The sequence below is a fragment of the Zygosaccharomyces rouxii genome, assembly GCF_000026365.1.
Source record: "Zygosaccharomyces rouxii strain CBS732 chromosome B complete sequence".
NCBI classification, from domain to species: Eukaryota; Fungi; Ascomycota; class Saccharomycetes; order Saccharomycetales; family Saccharomycetaceae; genus Zygosaccharomyces; species Zygosaccharomyces rouxii.
Genome location: NC_012991.1, coordinates 1,131,710 through 1,149,206, shown reverse-complemented (window position 1 = coordinate 1,149,206; position 17,497 = coordinate 1,131,710). Strand labels below are relative to the sequence as shown.

The 17,497-nt window shown below is 38.2% G+C and overlaps 7 protein-coding genes and 2 non-coding genes across 9 annotated transcripts; 4 read left to right on the top strand and 5 right to left on the bottom strand.

The window, feature by feature from the left end:
- Positions 1–155: 155 nt before the first annotated feature.
- On the bottom strand, positions 156–5,093 carry NTE1 (lysophospholipase; the record flags this gene model as incomplete). Its single annotated transcript, XM_002495507.1, has 1 exon — positions 156–5,093. One exon carries the CDS (start codon positions 5,091–5,093, stop codon positions 156–158), a length of 4,938 nt encoding a protein of 1,645 aa, XP_002495552.1.
- Positions 5,094–5,614: 521 nt separating this feature from the next.
- On the bottom strand, positions 5,615–6,901 carry CAR2 (ornithine-oxo-acid transaminase; the record flags this gene model as incomplete). The annotated part of the gene is made up of 1 exon (XM_002495506.1): positions 5,615–6,901. The coding sequence occupies one exon, from the start codon at positions 6,899–6,901 to the stop codon at positions 5,615–5,617; it is 1,287 nt and encodes a 428-aa protein (XP_002495551.1).
- Positions 6,902–7,315: 414 nt separating this feature from the next.
- ZYRO0B14036r lies at positions 7,316–7,387 on the top strand. Its single transcript has one exon. It is a non-coding gene; the product is annotated as a tRNA-His (tRNA).
- Positions 7,388–7,847: 460 nt separating this feature from the next.
- On the top strand, positions 7,848–8,204 carry DIF1 (Dif1p; the record flags this gene model as incomplete). The annotated part of the gene is made up of 1 exon (XM_002495505.1): positions 7,848–8,204. One exon carries the CDS (start codon positions 7,848–7,850, stop codon positions 8,202–8,204), a length of 357 nt encoding a protein of 118 aa, XP_002495550.1.
- Positions 8,205–8,378: 174 nt separating this feature from the next.
- On the top strand, positions 8,379–12,041 carry ECM30 (Ecm30p; the record flags this gene model as incomplete). Its single annotated transcript, XM_002495504.1, has 1 exon — positions 8,379–12,041. One exon carries the CDS (start codon positions 8,379–8,381, stop codon positions 12,039–12,041), a length of 3,663 nt encoding a protein of 1,220 aa, XP_002495549.1.
- An 82-nt stretch (positions 12,042–12,123) lies between these two features.
- On the bottom strand, positions 12,124–12,741 carry TSR2 (Tsr2p; the record flags this gene model as incomplete). The annotated part of the gene is made up of 1 exon (XM_002495503.1): positions 12,124–12,741. The coding sequence occupies one exon, from the start codon at positions 12,739–12,741 to the stop codon at positions 12,124–12,126; it is 618 nt and encodes a 205-aa protein (XP_002495548.1).
- A 429-nt stretch (positions 12,742–13,170) lies between these two features.
- On the top strand, positions 13,171–14,847 carry CNA1 (calcineurin catalytic subunit A; the record flags this gene model as incomplete). Its single annotated transcript, XM_002495502.1, has 1 exon — positions 13,171–14,847. The coding sequence occupies one exon, from the start codon at positions 13,171–13,173 to the stop codon at positions 14,845–14,847; it is 1,677 nt and encodes a 558-aa protein (XP_002495547.1).
- A 221-nt stretch (positions 14,848–15,068) lies between these two features.
- Positions 15,069–16,837, bottom strand: IMD3 (IMP dehydrogenase IMD3; the record flags this gene model as incomplete). Its single annotated transcript, XM_002495501.1, has 2 exons — positions 15,069–16,192; positions 16,387–16,837. 2 exons carry the CDS (start codon positions 16,835–16,837, stop codon positions 15,069–15,071), a joined length of 1,575 nt encoding a protein of 524 aa, XP_002495546.1.
- Positions 16,244–16,354, bottom strand: SNR54. Its single transcript, XR_002648389.1, has one exon. It is a non-coding gene; the product is annotated as a snR54 (small nucleolar RNA).
- Positions 16,838–17,497: the final 660 nt, after the last annotated feature.

The window sequence follows — 17,497 nt, the reverse complement described above, 5'->3', positions numbered from 1 at the left end:
TAGAATGAATTAGAATTAAACCGAATAAAACGATTGTATACTAGATGTATCCTAAAATGTACATATATTGTAAAAAAGACCAATGACAAAATGCTTTTTATGTAACAATAATAATCATAATAATAATGTACATCGTAATGTAATGACTGTGAGATTTAAATGCTGTTTCTTCTGCGTAGGAAATATTCTGGAGAATCACCTTCCTGATTGGATTGAGAACCCGGAATATCAGGCATTTTACCTTGTGCACTTAATTCACTGAGGAACGAGTGGCCATAGTCAGCTCCGACGTCGTAAATCTCCTCAAATTTATTAAAATCTAAAGTCGCATAATCTTCAATTGGTGGTCTGACATAAATAACACCTGAAGTTTGTTTTGCCTTCTCCAATGCATTGACAGATGCAACATACCCCAATCTCATTTGAATTTCTGCCATATTTGGGATGTTTGGATGAGATGAAAATGGATTCCAACGATTAATTACGATCCAGAACCCGTTTAATGAATCACCGTATTGCATAGGAGTTCTATCATCGACTGAACCAACATCAACGGCAAAAATTGTATCACAACCACGAGCTTTCATCTCCCACACAGGCAAGTTATCTAAATAACCACCATCTAATAACATCGACCCTTTGTCTTCCAATGGTGGTAATAACCCAGCTAATGACATCGATGCTCTAACGTATCTCCATGCATAACCAGATGAATGTATCTCTTGTACAGATTCTGTAATGTTTGTCGAATTACAATAATATTGAACCCAAAAATCCTCAATTCTCACGTCACCAAATGTTTTCCATATACCACGATTAAATTCGTGACCAGTCGTATAAGATGTAACAGGCCAAGTTAAATCAGTAGCCATTCTCCAAATGGATGATATTCTACCAGCGAATTTTTTCACACGTCCATAAATGGGAACCAGATCGTAATCCTTGGCATATAGACCACCGACAAATGCACCAATCGAGGTACCACCGATCATGTCAATTGGTATACCTTGATCTTCAATTGCTTTTAAAAATCCAAGATGGCTAATACCTCTAGCACCGCCACCACCAAGGACAAGTCCAATCGCTTTACCTGAAAGAATTCTTGCCAGTCTTAAGAAATCATTCTTGTGAGAGTACACAGGAGTGTAAATTTGACGCTTCCTGTTCATAAAGCGAGACGAGAGGTTCTCAACATGAGCCTTGATGGAATTAGGAACCAATTTTGAAATATTTTCCTGAGTCCTTTTACTGAATTCAGTTTGAATGAATTTATCCACAAGACCAAGTGCACCAACGTTTAATCCTTCACCTTTGGTGGCAGATTCCGTATCCAGTGGATTCACAGCAAATTGGACATGATGCTGAGAATCAATCCAGGTTCTATGCCTCAACCACCTATGAGTTAAACCAGGTTCCACGTATCTTTCAGGATGCAATAGGATAAGTTCAGTTCTGGCAGTAGTTCTCGTTTTCAATAACAGCTTTTCATATTCCCCAATCTCAGGAAATGCTGTAGCATCAGCAAGCAAAAGGATACAGTCACCTTGAGCAATACAAGTCTTAGTCCAACTAGAATTCACGGGAGTATCAGCGATATAAACAACAGTTTGGAACATATCTTCCAATTCAGCGAAATATCCACTTTGCTTTAATTTAGCCAATCTATCGAATGCATGGCGACCCAAGTGAGACAGAGCGGTACGTTGATTTAATCCTATAGTGGAACGTCCCACTCTCTTAAATGCTTGCACCAATTTCATGGCAAATGCTTCTACAGGCAAACCAGAAGTGATAGGCAAAATAGCAATCGTTCTAAAGGTGATAGAACCTGTAGAACTGTTGTGAATGTGTTTTCTTTGACCAAGGGTTGCCTTTGTAGGTGGAATCGTCGCATTGAAGTCGTATTTACCGCCACTGCCACCAACCAATTTAGGTGGTGGATTAGAACCTGATTTTTGAGTTGCCAAGATCTTTCTTGCCACTAATCTTGAGACACGAATCATAATAGATGGGTATTCTAAAGCCAAAAGTTCAAACAAACTTCTCGGGATTCTCGCCAACTCTGAATCTCTAACAGCGAGAATTGTACTGAAACGATTCATTGCGGTTAGCACTTCCACTTCACCAAAACTTTCACCTTGGGCCAATTCACCCAACACTTCTAAATCTTCATTATCTAAACTCCTTGAAACAGTCTCATCCCCCTTAGGATTAGGGACAGTCTTTTGTAACTGTCTTAATCTACCGCTCAAAATCACGTAGATTCCATTTGCTGGATCACCTTGGTTAAATAAAGTATCAGATGCAGATAGATGGATCCATTCTAAGGCGTGATCCAATTTCAACAAACGTGGGGAAAGAAGACTCGTTAAAGTCTCCGTGATTCTCAAGTACATCATGAAATACTTATCACATAATCTTTCCAAGACTTGACTTGGCAAAAATCCAACATAACAATCGGTCTTTGCCTTCAAATTGACAAAGGATTTGTAGCCGATTAAGGAAGATAGATAACCTGCAATACCACCAGCACAAACCGTATATAAAACGGTCTCATGTTGTTCCGAATCCAAAATTTGTTGACCAGCAGCATTTTGTGAATCCTTTTGACCAGTAGTGACAGCTATTTTACCGGACATGACGTAGAACAATCCTTTACCCTTACGATTCTGTTCTACAATGGTAGTACCTTGCCTAAAATATAATAATTGAATACCTTGTGCGAATTCATCCTTAGCAGATTCGAAAGTCAATTTAGGTGAAATTTCTTCCTTATACTCTGATTTTTTTCTAGGTTTAGTCTTTTTAGAAGTCTTTGCATAATCACTGGGTAAAATTCTGAGGACTGATGTATATGAAGTACCACCACCACCGGAATTAGAAGCTGCAGCATAGGATGATAGTGAAAGACTGGATGAAGTATTTGGAGTCAAACCACTTGATTTATGCAATCCACCAAAATCATCACTTACATTGTTGGAAGTGGCTACTGAAGGTAATCTCATGTTATCCTTACTTATACCCAAATAGGCGAACATAGCTTCCACAAGCGCCATCTTAACTGCGGATTCTTCAGTTTCCTCTTCAACTGCAGAGAAAGATCTATTCTTGATGTCATCATCCACATCGACGTTTAAATTAGAGTGAGATGAACCTGGCTCATGTCTAGAATGACGATGGGAACCAGAATCCGTCAAAACAGTCGAAGAATGACATGGTTTTTGAATAATCTTCGAAGAAGATTTAGAAGAGTTTGAAGAAGGTCCTATTTGAGATGAAGGGATAGAATCGGGAGGTGAAGGAGCGGCAATAGAAACAGAATCCTGAGTAGCTGAAGAGGCTGGATTCATGGATTCCTTTCTCAACAGCGGAACACTGGATAATAAGTCACCAGGATTCAAATGATCTCTAGAATCTAACACAACATGTCTAGAACCTCTCAGATTTGTATTTGCGGGATTGTAATGAGATGGATGAGGTTTCAAATGTGTTACCTTTTCTCTCTGAGCATTAGCATTTGTCGCATCTATATTTTGAGCCTTTTTATCCTTCTTTTGATCTTCTATACGTGTTTTAGAAGCAAAGTCGTCTCTTTTCCTCTCATTCTTTAACTTCCTAATCACAGTTTCTTTCAAATAAAATGGTATTTCATAGCTGACAGAATTGTTTAACAAAACTTCCATATCCATAATTTCTCTTGTTAGCCCCAAGTAATCGTGAGCCGTCTGGAAAGTGACTCTGTAAAGTCTAGTCAAAATCATTTGAATGATATGAGACGCAGAGCGTGGATATTTAGCAGTTAATTTTGCAAATGCCTGTGGTGGGATAATGGCAATGGTACAGTCGGTAGATGCACATGCAATTACTTTAGGCATAAGGTTCTGTGGCATAGAATCAGTCTCGGAATAAGTTCGCATTAACTCAGCTTCATCATCAGAAGTATGACCTTTGTTCAAACCAGGGGGCGGTGTAGTTGATGTACTTGAATTTCTTGATTCATGGTTGATCCAATTATTTTCATATTTAAATGGTGAATTAAAATGGATTGCCTTGTTATTGTCGTCATTACTAGTTTTACCACCCCATAAATCACCCGCCTTATTAGCAGACGTGAAAAGGTTCAAAATGTTCACTAGGGAGGATACTGGGTTCCCCTGTTTAACGCTATTAAGCAATTGAAATTTACCAAGTCCATTTTTCAATTCGATAAAATTCAAAGAATTTTCATCAGCTTCACTGTCAGCTAAATCTGCGTCAGACTCGGCGGTAAACTCGTGGTCTTCACCTGACAAAGATTCAGTATCATTTTCTCTCGTTGCGTAATTATCGTTAGAATCGACAAATTCCTTTTCTTGTTCCACTTTATGATAAATCTGTAAGGTTCCTTCTACAACAATGGAAAATCCAACAGAATTATCCAATAAAAGTATTTCACCCTCATCTAGTTTTTGAGTCTTCATGTTTTTAGTCAAATCATGGAACACAGGCTTTTCCAAGTATCCAAATATTCTAATCGCACTTAAAAATTGATCCAAATATGACGAGGCAAGTGATTCTTCATCCTTATCATGTTTACCATAGCGTAACTGATCCCTAGGGTTAAATTTTTCAGGTTTTTCATCTTTAATACTAGTAACACTCGATGACTTGTGAATTGTCTCTCCATCATCTGAATCTAAATCATCTGATGATAAAGTCTTGTATTGCGACAAGACCTGTTCTTTCATCAAACAGTAGATCAGATAAGTAGTGATCATTGACAAAATCAAGAAGGTTGGGAAAGAAATGGTCAAGTGGAACTGATTTGTGGAAAGAAAGAACCATTTGGGCAATCTTAAGAGACAAACCGTAATCACATAAAAAGACCATCTGGTAAAATATCTGGTCGATCCAATTAGAAAATAACTTATTACCCAAGTTGCATTCAAAATATTATCAAAAAACCAACCCTGTGATGTTGGTGATGCACCTCCACCACCATGTTGATTTGCAACCGATTGTCTTTCAGATGAACTCTGTCTATTAGGGACAAAACTTGGTACGGTTGTCGATCCGCGTAGCGGTTGTATTCTTGTGTGGTTTCCAATATTCATTAAAATATGATCTTCTGTTTTCTTCAGCAGAAACTCTTCGACATAATATGGTACCCTATATCAAGCTGAAGATCTTTTGCAATCTTTTCACTGTCTCCCTATTTTCTTTATCGAATGATTAAACTTATGCTTTAAGCTAATCTTGACGCCTTTTATATTTCAGATGACAATAAAAATGACAATAAATAAGTGAAAAGACGAACGATATACAATAGAGCCTATCACTTAGAGATTTCAATTAGGCTGATTTATTCAAAGAAGTTTAAATGAAGACGTTGAAAGATCAGGATTTAAAGCTACTTCCTCGTTTACAAGACCTTTCTTTTTGACTGCTTTTTTGCGCTAGATGTTAAACTTCCTGAGTTAGCCTTAAGGTTCGTTTTTTTTCCTTTAAATTTTTCCTCCATGCAGGAAGATTTCGATTTCTTTCGATTGTGAAAGACACATGATATACGCGTGATATACATACCCATGGCGGTTAGAAAGATAATATGCTTTTTGACTATGCTATTTTACATAAACTAATGACTGGAGATTGGTGCGGTGGGTAATTTAATAAGACTTTCCCTTATAGCATCAACGCCTTTACGTAGATCCTCTTCGGAGATCACCAGAGGTGGTGCCAATCTAATGATGTGCTCGTGAGTTGGCTTGGCCAATACACCTTGATCTTTCATTAACAGACAGAGATCCCACGCTGTACGACCATTGGCCTTTGTTGGATCGATCACAATAGCAGTCAAAAGACCTACACCACGGACTTCGGCAATAGCACCTTTCGATTCCTTCTGTAGTTTTAGCAATTCGTTTTGTAGGAATAGACCCAAATCGTGGGCTCTTTGCACCAGATTTTCATTTTTAACAACATCCAAAGCTGCAATGGCTACACGAGATGCTAATGGGTTACCACCATAAGTGGAACCGTGAGAGCCGGGGGTTAAAGTTAACAAAATTTCCTTTGAAGATAAAACACAGGACACTGGTAACATACCACCAGAAATTGCCTTACCTAATAGAACAACGTCAGGCTTAACACCCGAATGCTCAAAGCAAAGCAATTTACCAGTACGTCCAATACCTGTTTGAATTTCATCGCAAATGAATAAAACGTTGTATTTTTTACACATGGCTTGCACTTTCACCAAATAATCCTTTGGTGGTACGACAATTCCAGCTTCACCTTGAATTGGTTCCAGAATAATCGCAGCAACTTTGTCACCCTTCACTTTGAGGATGTCTTCTAAATCCTCTGCAACACCATAACGAATTGGTTTATGAGTCGTTGGACAATGAGCAGAAGTGTTTTCTAAAAATGGTCCAAAATTTTTGCGTGAATCCTCTTCATCTGTTGACAACGAAATTGCACCAAATGTACGACCGTGGAAATTACCTTCTGCACCAAGGATAATAGCCTCATCTGATGGAATTCCCTTTTTCTCATACCCCCATCTACGGGCTAACTTAAGTGCTGATTCAACAGCTTCTGCACCGGTATTCATTGGCAAAACCATTTCATAGCCAAAAAATTTGGTTACGTATTGAGCAAACTCCGCAAATACATCACTAGAGAAAGCTCTTGACGATAATGTTAACTTCTGAGCCTGATCGATAAGTGCTTCTACAATTTTAGGATGACAGTGACCTTGATTGACAGCCGAGTATGCTGATAAAAAATCTAAATATTCCTTGCCTTCAGGATCCCAAACGTGCGCTCCTTGAGCCTTATGGAATACAACTGGTAAGGGATGGTAGTTGTGAGCAGAATATTCTTGTTCTAATTTGACGGTATCAGCGGAAGAAAGTGGCATTGGTATTGGTTTAGATTTGAAGTAACCCAGTTGTTTACATCATTATAAGATGTGGCATACTCGATTGGCGAACTAACTGTCACTACTTGTGCCCTTATATACCCTTATTTCTCTCCGGTAATTGCCTTTAACCACTAGGCGGGTTTCTTGTTGATCTCGCAGTTAGCTGTACATAAGAGCTAGTTAACTGATAAAACAAATGAAAAAATGCGTATAGATGAGGCACAAGCACAAATTGTGAGTGGTGGTCGGACAACTAAATTGCAATTGTTATTTGTTGATTATGGAAAGGACTCGAAAATGACTAGAGAATGATTAGAAGAGCATTAGAGTCCTCTCTAAAGAGAATATATTGAATCAGCGAAAAGACCTATATAAAATCAACTCAGAGCCCATGTCATCCGTGATTGCACAGCCGTTCTAGTATAGTGGTTAGTACAGCTCGTTGTGGCCGAGCAGACCCAGGTTCGATTCCCGGGAACGGCAAATTTTTTTGTTTGCGGTCGAGGGAATCCTCGATGTTAAAGAACTATCTTTAGAAGTTATAGATCCACCCCAGAGATAACGGCCGAATCGTTGTAGTCAACTCATGTGAATCTCACGTGCTTACACTACTAAAGTCCCTGAGCCGAGCCGCCCAAATCGATTCGCTTCTCCACCAGAAATTGCTCCAGCTCGTATGATCTTCTCTGCATAAAGTACTTTCTTCACTTATTGCTGCCGCCGATCAGTTGCGGTGTTTACATTTCTAGAAAAGCCGTACATCCTGTGTTTACAAAACATTGGAATAACCCAGACACCAAGAAAAGTCGAAATCATTCTCTGCCCCATATAAGAATCAAACGTTTAAACCTCCTCGAACCCCCACGATCAACAAGAGACATACTTCCTGCGTTACACAGTTTCCTTCGAACTTTACACATATACACACATTTTTATTTGCAACATGCTTTCACAACCAAACAAAAAACCACTTCACATACGTATTCAACCACAAGATGAAAAATATGACTGCCAGATGAAGCTCGGTACCATGGGTATGAGAATAAGGCAAAGTGTCGACCAGGGCTACAGACTGCCAAGTAAATTTGTTCAAGACAATTCTTCCGTTACGATCCCAGACTACAAGCGTGTCCCATTACCCAAAAATCCACCAATGTTGGTTAACCAGCGTACAGTCTCGTCAACATCTTCTATCGAAACCTGGGAAAATGATTTGGATCAAAGATTGACAACAATTGACGATAAGACTCTAACGGATAAACTGGGAATGAAACGTAATTGGGATCAGGTTGAATTTTAAATAGAATAATAAAAAATAGGTTTTTCGTATGTTATATTTTATATACAGTTTTGAATTTCGTTATGTCTTATGCATTTTTTTGTTTTCTTCTATAAAAGGAGAGTATGTTCTAGGAGAAAGAACAGATAACTTCTGTAAGAATAACATAGAACAGGCAAAGAGGACAAAGGGATTATGGGTAATACGGATTCTAAGTTGAGCAGTCTGTATCGAGACCATATTTTGCAATTAGCAGGAGTTACAATACCGCTAAGGGATGACAATGGTGAATTTTCACAGTTTTACAGGGACTTCATAGCTGGTGGTAATTTTACAATGGAAATGTTTAACCACTTGGTTTCACCAAACGAATTGAGAGGCATCTGTAGGAATAATTCTGTCAATATCTCGAATTTGGTTCAATTTGTCAGTTTAACCATTATTGAAATAACCAAATCCTTGATTGATGAAGAGGAACAGGGGGTTCCCTTGTCGTCACCATCGTCGATATCGCTATTGGAGATGAAATTGACAGACTTGTTAGTGTGTATTCGAATACTGACCAAAGTTTACCCCGTGCATTTATCAACTGGTAAGGAGAATTGGCTTTGGAATCATAATGAAGATGCTATTGTACCTGGGTTTCTTCTGTTGAAATCACTACTGAAATTATCGTTTGTGGAAGGGTTTACTCTACCGTCTGTGGGTAAACCAGGTCGAATCACTCATCTTCTTTGGGAAAATGGTGTCAATACACAGGATTCATCATACGATGCACAAACCGCTAGAATTGATTCTAATCGATTAGAAATTGTTAATCTTTTGCTGGCATTGTGTTCTGCGGATCTCTACGGATTACCGAATAAATTTTTGGTTGCGCTATGCCATTTGGCTCCTGAATACGACGTTGTTTGCCTTGTTGCTTCCATTGTTAACACAGTTTGTCGATATTGTAATAACAATGAAGAATCATCAATGCCCTATCAAAATTTCTCCTATAAACAATCTCAACAACAACAATTACCTCAACTGAGATTTTCAATGGTGTCATCGTCTCTACAACTACTCAATATAATGTGCTTACGCTCAGATCTAAAAGAGGCTCAAATTTTAGCTCAATCAATGGATCCTAATTCGAAATCAGTGGTGAATTCTAATATTGCTCTTTCGTATTTGGCAACTTTGAACCGAGAATTCGATTTACGTTTACTCTTGACGTCCTTTGCAAAGATTTTTAAACTACCAATTAATTTGGCTATTGATCAGGAATCAAATCTTTTAAGTCTCCCCCGCAAACAATCTTCTTCCAGCATAGGAAGTGTTGATGGATCTAATAGATCCAATAATGCTGCTAATTCTATACCTTACGCCAATGCTGCTGTTACAGGGACAGCAGCGACAAGTACTAACTCTGCCGCAAGTCCAACTGCTGGCAGTACATCTAGAAGATCTAGAGATAATGAACGTATTGGTAATACCAACGGAACTACAAATTTCAACTCAACATCTCATGGGAACTCATCATCTTCACCATCACTGCCGCCTGTATCACCACTTTTTCTACAATCTCTCATCTTTCTTACGATATTGGTACAAAATAACAAAAATTTCCAAAATTATGTGGCTGATAAGTTTGGTCCTAAATTAATCATCTTCTCCATTTATTACTTACAATTTTACGACAATAATGTTAATCAGAATGGCGGTTGGGAGTTGGGGTCTACGGTCATCCCACTATGCTACAACTTAGCACTTTTCTTTTCTTCGAAAAAATTGGTCCTTTCGAAAATGTTAGAAACCTTTTCACCTAATTATTATACAAACAAATTACCGAATTTTTTCAAATTGTCTTCTGGTAATATCAACCATATCACTTATCGAGATTTTGCCATAGTTCATTTATGTAATATGGCAATATCTGATGTCAGAGATAACTTACAACCAAGACCTTGGATATTTGAACTAATTTACAACCTTTTACCAATTCGTGCTAATCTAAGAGATGAAGAATTAGTACAGTTAAGTTCAAAGAAAAGGCCTAAAAATATTGGAAGTGGTGGTATATCATACAACGCTGCCATGCCATTGTTGCATCTTCTTTCTAAAATGTCAAACAAAAATTATTTGACCACATATGCATCTTCCCCTTCGGGTGCTTCCAGAGGATTCTACCCCTGTTCACCTGGTTACAAATTGGACTGCCTTGCCCTTTTGTTACGTGTGATTTCCATTTACGTTATATTGTATTTTGAAGAGGCTAAAAATTTAACATTTGCCCTCTGTCGTCACCAAAGAATATTATTCCAAGTTAAGGATTCCATCGACACAATTTCGAAAAATTTGAATGGATCGGTTCAAGATTTAAAAATTGATGATTATTTCGAACATGCATTTAATTTTAATTCAGTTGATAAGGGATCGACGACACCATCTCGAGACAATAACGAGGAAAATAAGGTTTACTCTAATCAAGCTCTTATATTTAACAATAAAGGAATGTCAACCACTCCGGAAAATCGTGACACTAGTGGTGATAATACGAATGATGAACCAGGTATTGATAATTTTGTTGATGATGAGAATTACGAACTTTCAAGATATGCAAGTGACAACAACATGGGGAAAAGTATCGAATTATTGGAATATGCAGATTTGAGTATCAATCCTATAATGTCCGATGATAAAGTTTTCAACGGCATAAGACCTAAATGGCCAGCAGGACTTACTTCAAAGTCAAAGGCAAAATTGCGTGCCAAATCGGATTTGACCAGTTCTTGGTCGGGGGCAAACTGCCTTTTATTACTGATGCGTATGGCAAGACTTCTATTGAAACAGTTTCCCACAATTAGTACAATTAGCACAAAAGAGTATTACCAGCTATTGGGTGAAATTGCCCAATTCAAAAATCAATTCGAAAGTACCATCAAACCTCATTTACCTATATTCATGTCGGAACTATCCGAGGGTCAACCATTGAAGATAGATTTATCCCAAAAAAATCTAATTTATCAGAGTTGGATTTATATGGTTTGTTGGACCAACATCTTCAATACTCATTCTGGTGCATACGCTGTTTCTCAATCAGCCAATGCAAATAACAATACCAATACCAATACCAATACTAATACCAATACCCATAACAATACAAATAAGTCTAGTGATCCCAACACATACAATGGCAGTAGTAACGGTCCCGCTCTTTCTAGAGTCTCTAGTACAGACACATTGCCTAGTCTGGAGAAATTCAATTCTAATGGGTCAATGCTCTCAAGAACCAATAGCAATAGTAGTTCATTAATGGGGTACCTATCATCCTACAGAAACACTGAAACTTCGTTTAGTTCACCTCTAGAAATTACAAACTATTCATCACCAACATCCAAATCGAATGGATCCAGAGCCAACGGTGGTAATAATAGTAATAGTAGTAGTGGGACTTCATTTTTCAGGTTTGCATGGAATGGATTTACTAAGAAGGATAATAATTATGCACCAATTCAAGAAGAAGCTTCAGATCCACCTGGCTCCCCGATGGGTTCTGCACCATCGCGTCCAAATCCATTTATCCCAGATGTTGGATTACTAAAACCAAATATTTGGACAGGGACTAAAATTAAATTATTTGACGTGAAGGCAAAGGAGAAAGAAGAATTCTCATTATTGGATATGACATCTTCATTTCTGAGAAGGTTTAGATTTAACAGTGTAACAAGTTCAGGTTCAACAGATGCTCTCAATTCTGCAGGCGGAAATTCAAATGTTTACAACAATAACGGCAATATGAAATCAAATGGTGCAAATTCAAGACCGTATACACCAAGAGAGAGTACACTGATGCTATCAACTTCAAAGAAATGAGTGTCAAAATTTTTTAATACAAATACCTGTCGATAGACTAATTAATTAATAATAGTAGTAATATACAAAACAAATGAAAAGTTTAACGTTTACCGCCCTTTTTCTGAACCAATTCAAACCCATCCTCGTCTACAACTGGTTCTGGTTTAGAAGATGAGGCATCCTCATCCATATTTTCATCCTCGTCATCATCAACCAATTCTTCCACTTCATCTTCATCTTCATCAACAGAACTATCAGGGTTTAGAGGATCTTCCTCCACTTGAACGTGCTTAACATGATGACGATGCTTTTGCTTTTCGTTCCATTTAACGTATAACTCTTCTAACACCGAATAATTGCCTTCTGCACATTCCTTGTAACGATTGATGATCCCTACGGCAATCGGCAGGGCAGAGTCATCTTCCACATTCGTATCAAATTCATCAACCATAGCATAAAGCATTGTTTCTTCAATCATAGCCGCATCCACTATTTTTTCATTCTTGAACAAATCTACAATAACCGCACTCAACCAATCTCTCTTATCTGCAGATTCGGGTCCACCCCAGCCGTTCTCCACAGCAATCTCTAAATCATCCCACTTATAAATCATCATAGCTATTGCCAATTCAAATCTAGCTTGCTGCTTTTCATCCTTGAATGTTAGATTCTTGGCACCAGGTGCTGCTTCCACATACACAGTTTCGTCATATTCCATCTTGAAGAAACCTTTCGAAATTCGTCAAACTTGCTATGTAGGTCAATGTAACCGATGAGAATCGATTCCAACAACTTTCAGAGCTTAAAACCAACGATAACCAGCAGTTTTTAGCCTAGAAGTCCTCAATATTCGGTGCGATGAGCTTCAAATTTTTCAATTTTTTTTCACTCCCTCAAAAGCCGGTTGACCCGGCTTTTGGTGAATGGTGGGGATGGATTGAAAATGATACGTGAAGCGTCCCCGGATACTTATTCATAAGTACACGTTAATTGAAAGAAGGACTAGAGTATAAGCTTGGCAATAAAGAAGAAGGTTTGTTGAAAGCTTTAAAGAAGTGCTCGAAAAATTCTCAACCTTTGAAAAGCGCTCTCGTTGCTTCCAGAAGATTTCATTCTTTTTCTCCGCTTCTTTTCCCACTAGTTTAAGATGTCAAGACCTAGAGGTAAATCTGAGGCCCAGATCAATACTGAAAAGATCAATGCTGCCTTGGAAGTTATGGAAGAAAAACCGATGATGCCAGATTCTACTGCCAAAATAGGATCGGGCGATTTGGAGTCCTATGTATTGGAAGATGGTTCCAGAGTCTCTACAAAGGACAGAGTTGTTACTAGCGTGGCACCCATCACGAATAAAGTACCTGAAGACCATGAATTGTTTTATCGAGATACTGGATTACCAAATCATGAATTTTTGAGAGAACATTTCAGGAAAGAAGGTAGACTTAGAGAGGATCAGGCGTTGAAAATTTTAGAAATGGCAAAGAATTGTCTTGGAGAGGAACCAAATCTTTTGAATGTACCAGCACCGGTTACAGTTTGTGGTGATATTCATGGTCAATATTATGATCTTTTGAAGCTATTTGAAGTTGGTGGTAATCCCAAAGACACACCGTACCTATTTCTAGGTGATTATGTGGATCGTGGTTCATTTTCATTTGAATGTTTGATCTATCTATACTCATTGAAATTGAATTTTAAGGATCATTTTTGGCTATTAAGAGGGAATCATGAGTGTAAACATTTAACATCATATTTCACTTTCAAAAATGAATGTTTGCACAAATATACTTTGAAAGTTTATGAAGCATGCTGTAGATCTTTCAATGCACTGCCATTAGCTGCTCTTATGAATGGTCAATACTTCTGTGTACATGGTGGTATTTCTCCAGAGCTTCATACGGCACAAGACGTTAACAAGATAAACAGATTTAGGGAAATCCCATCTAGAGGACTAATGTGTGATCTGGTTTGGGCTGATCCTATAGAAACTTATGATGAAGATGCTGAAGAACATACGTTGGAGAAGTTTGTCCCTAATTCGATAAGAGGTTGTTCATTTGCCTTTACTTATCAAGCTTCATGTGATTTCCTACAGAGAACTGGTCTACTGTCCATTATTAGAGCACATGAAGCTCAAGATGCTGGTTACAGAATGTACAAGAACACAAAGACTCTTGGTTTCCCCAGTCTTTTGACGCTTTTCAGTGCACCAAATTATCTGGATACCTACAGAAACAAGGCCGCAGTTCTGAAATACGAGTCCAACGTTATGAATATTCGTCAATTTAACATGTCACCTCATCCCTATTGGTTGCCAGATTTTATGGATGTTTTCACTTGGTCGCTACCATTTGTTGGTGAAAAAGTAACGGAAATGTTAGTTTCAATTTTAAACATCTGTACGGACGATGAGCTCGAAGAAGATACTCCTGTTATTCAAAACCGTGTTGGTGAAAAACCTGATCCACAAACCGGCGAAACCGATAAGAAGGATCAAACAACATCGAGTATTTTGGATGATGAAGCTAGAAGGAAAGCCCTGCGTAACAAAATTTTGGCTATCGCTAAAGTTTCAAGAATGTATTCGGTTTTGAGGAAAGAGGGTGATAAAGTAGAATATTTAAAGGCAATGAATGCGGGTACTCTACCTCGTGGTGCCTTGGCTCATGGTCCTGAAGGTTTAAGTGAAACTTTGTCAACTTTTGAAAGAGCAAGAAAACAAGACTTGGTCAATGAAAAAATGCCACCTTCACTAGAAGAAGTTAGAAGGGAAAAGACGAATTTTTACAAGGATATCATGAGGAAAATGGAACAAAAAAGGTAAAAATGAAATACAGCTAACGTAGACCATCTTATTATGGTTGTGTATGTAGAACAACTCGGACATCAAATATATATATATATATTTTTTTTTTTTTTAATTTATACTTTGGCTTTAAAAGGGGAAATAATGAAGATAAGCGACAAACACGATGATAATATCTTATCGTAATATTATATTTTTATATTTTAGTATACAGGACGACCAAGAATTTTTGATTGAACTCAATTGTGGAGACGCTTTTCGTAGGAGTACAAGTTGTTAATACCACCTTCCAATTGAGCAGAAGCAGTTCTGAATTCAAATCTGACGTTACCGGAATCGACGTTTTCTCTCAAGTCGACCAAAGACTTACAACCAATGTCTTGCAAAGAGTGTTGCAAACCATTGTACAAATATGGCAAAAACTTGTGAATGGAACCCTTGTCGATAACAGAACCAGAAACACCTTGGGCGACAAAAACGTCATCAGATTCAGAGAAGTAACGAGAAGTTGCAGCATTACCCTTGGCATCGGTCTTTTGCATAGCATCAATAGAACCCATACCACGGTAAGCCTTTAATCTCTGACCATCTCTGTAGAAGTATTCACCTGGAGATTCAGCGGTACCAGCTAACATACCACCCATCATAGCGGTAGAAGCACCCAATGCCACTGCCTTAGTGATGTGACCAATGTTTTGAACACCACCATCGGCAATACATGGAACACCAAATTCATTAGAGAATTTACAGACGTTGTAAACGGCTGAACCTTGAGGTCTACCACAAGCCATGACTTCTTGGGTAATACAGATAGAACCAGAACCCATACCAATTCTCAAACCGTCAACACCAGCTGCAATTAGACTAGCAGCTTGTTCTCTAGTACAGACGTTACCACCAATGATTTCGATTTGTGGGAAAGCACTCTTAATCCACTTAATCATATCGATTTGGAAGATTGAGTTACCTTGAGAAGAATCCAAGACAACAACGTCCAATCCAGCTTCAGCCAATTGTCTCAATCTTTCTCTGTCAGCAGGAAGAGTACCAATGGCAGCACCACAAAGCAATTGCTTGGTGGATGCAGACTTGGATGCTAGTGGGAAATTTTGATTTTTCATCAAATCAGTTCTTGACAACATGGAAACCAAATTGCCCTTAGAATCGACAATTGGCAACTTACCCTTCTTGGTTGACTTCAAGATTTCATTACCTTGAGACAAGGTGATACCTTGAGAACCGGTAACGACATCCTTAGTCATGATATCAGAGATTGTCAAAGAATTGTCCTCAACGAATTGAATATCACGAGAAGTAACAATACCGATCAACTTGGAGTAAAGCTTACCGTTTTCTGTCAAAACTGTGTTAGTAAAACTGCTAATCTGGGAACATAGAGATTTCAAAAAGAAAATAAATCGCACAATTCAGGGTTTTAAAACTTCTCTACACGATCGTTTGATCATACTCAGTAGAACGAAAGTTATTTTGTAGTTTTTTGAATAGTCATCATCTGTGCGATTTAAACTTAGTAAAATTAATATCAATATCACATACCTGTAACTGGGAATCCAGCAAATCCAAATTGTTGTTTCATAGCCTTTGCTTCACCAACGGTAACATCTGGAGAGATAACAATTGGATGATTGATAAATCCGTTTTCGTATTTCTTCACCTTTCTAACCATTTCAGCTTGTGCTTCAGCTGAACAGTTGTGGTGAATAATACCAATACCACCCAACAACGCAATGTGAATGGCCATTTCAGACTCAGTAACCGTATCCATAGGAGAAGATACAAATGGTGCATGTAAGGAAATTTTCTTGGTCAATTTAGTCTTCAATTCCACTTGAGAAGATGGGAAATTGACCTTTCCTGGTAGCACAAGAAAATCATTATAAGTTAACCCACCTCTCACGTTGGAATCCATCAATTGATGGACTGAAAGACCGTCTTTGCCTTCAAAAGTGGATAGATATTCCAAAGCCGTTGTATGATCTCTAACCATTGGTGAAGTTTATTAGGATTTAGTATGCTACAGAGAATAAGTAGTCTTTTAGCGGTGATAATATACAAGGATTCCACTACATCTAAAAACCAACCAAGTCCAAATAAATAAACCCAACCGTATAAAGAAGAGATAAATTATTTAGTAAGACCATGGGTAAAATATTGCCATATTTATACTTTTTGGAAAATTTTCTGTGAGCGATGAGATGAGGCGAACCAGCTGGAAAAAGAAATGTGAAAAATTTTTGTGGTCACATGATCACATAATAAATTGGTAATAATGGTAATAAATTATTATTATTATCCTGATTCGAATTGACAGCGTATCATTATCAGTCTCAAACTGGTGCGGCGCAGTAGCGTCTGGATGAGCCAATTCCCGTCTCAATTCCCGTTCCCGTTCCCCTGTAAGAGTCCGGAACTATCAGTCTTCCCCACGGCTGAACCGACTGGTTTGCCTCGAACTGAAATCCTTTGTCTAACAACAGGCCAGGAGCCATTTCCATGCAAGTCCACCGTGATGGGTTACGATATGTACCATACGGATGAACCGAGTCTGGGAAATATCTTGTCGAGCCCTAGGCGATGCGATTAGGGCTGAAACTCCGAGATGTTAAGAAATGCATCAAAAAAGTAAAACGGGTTTTGGTTATAGTTA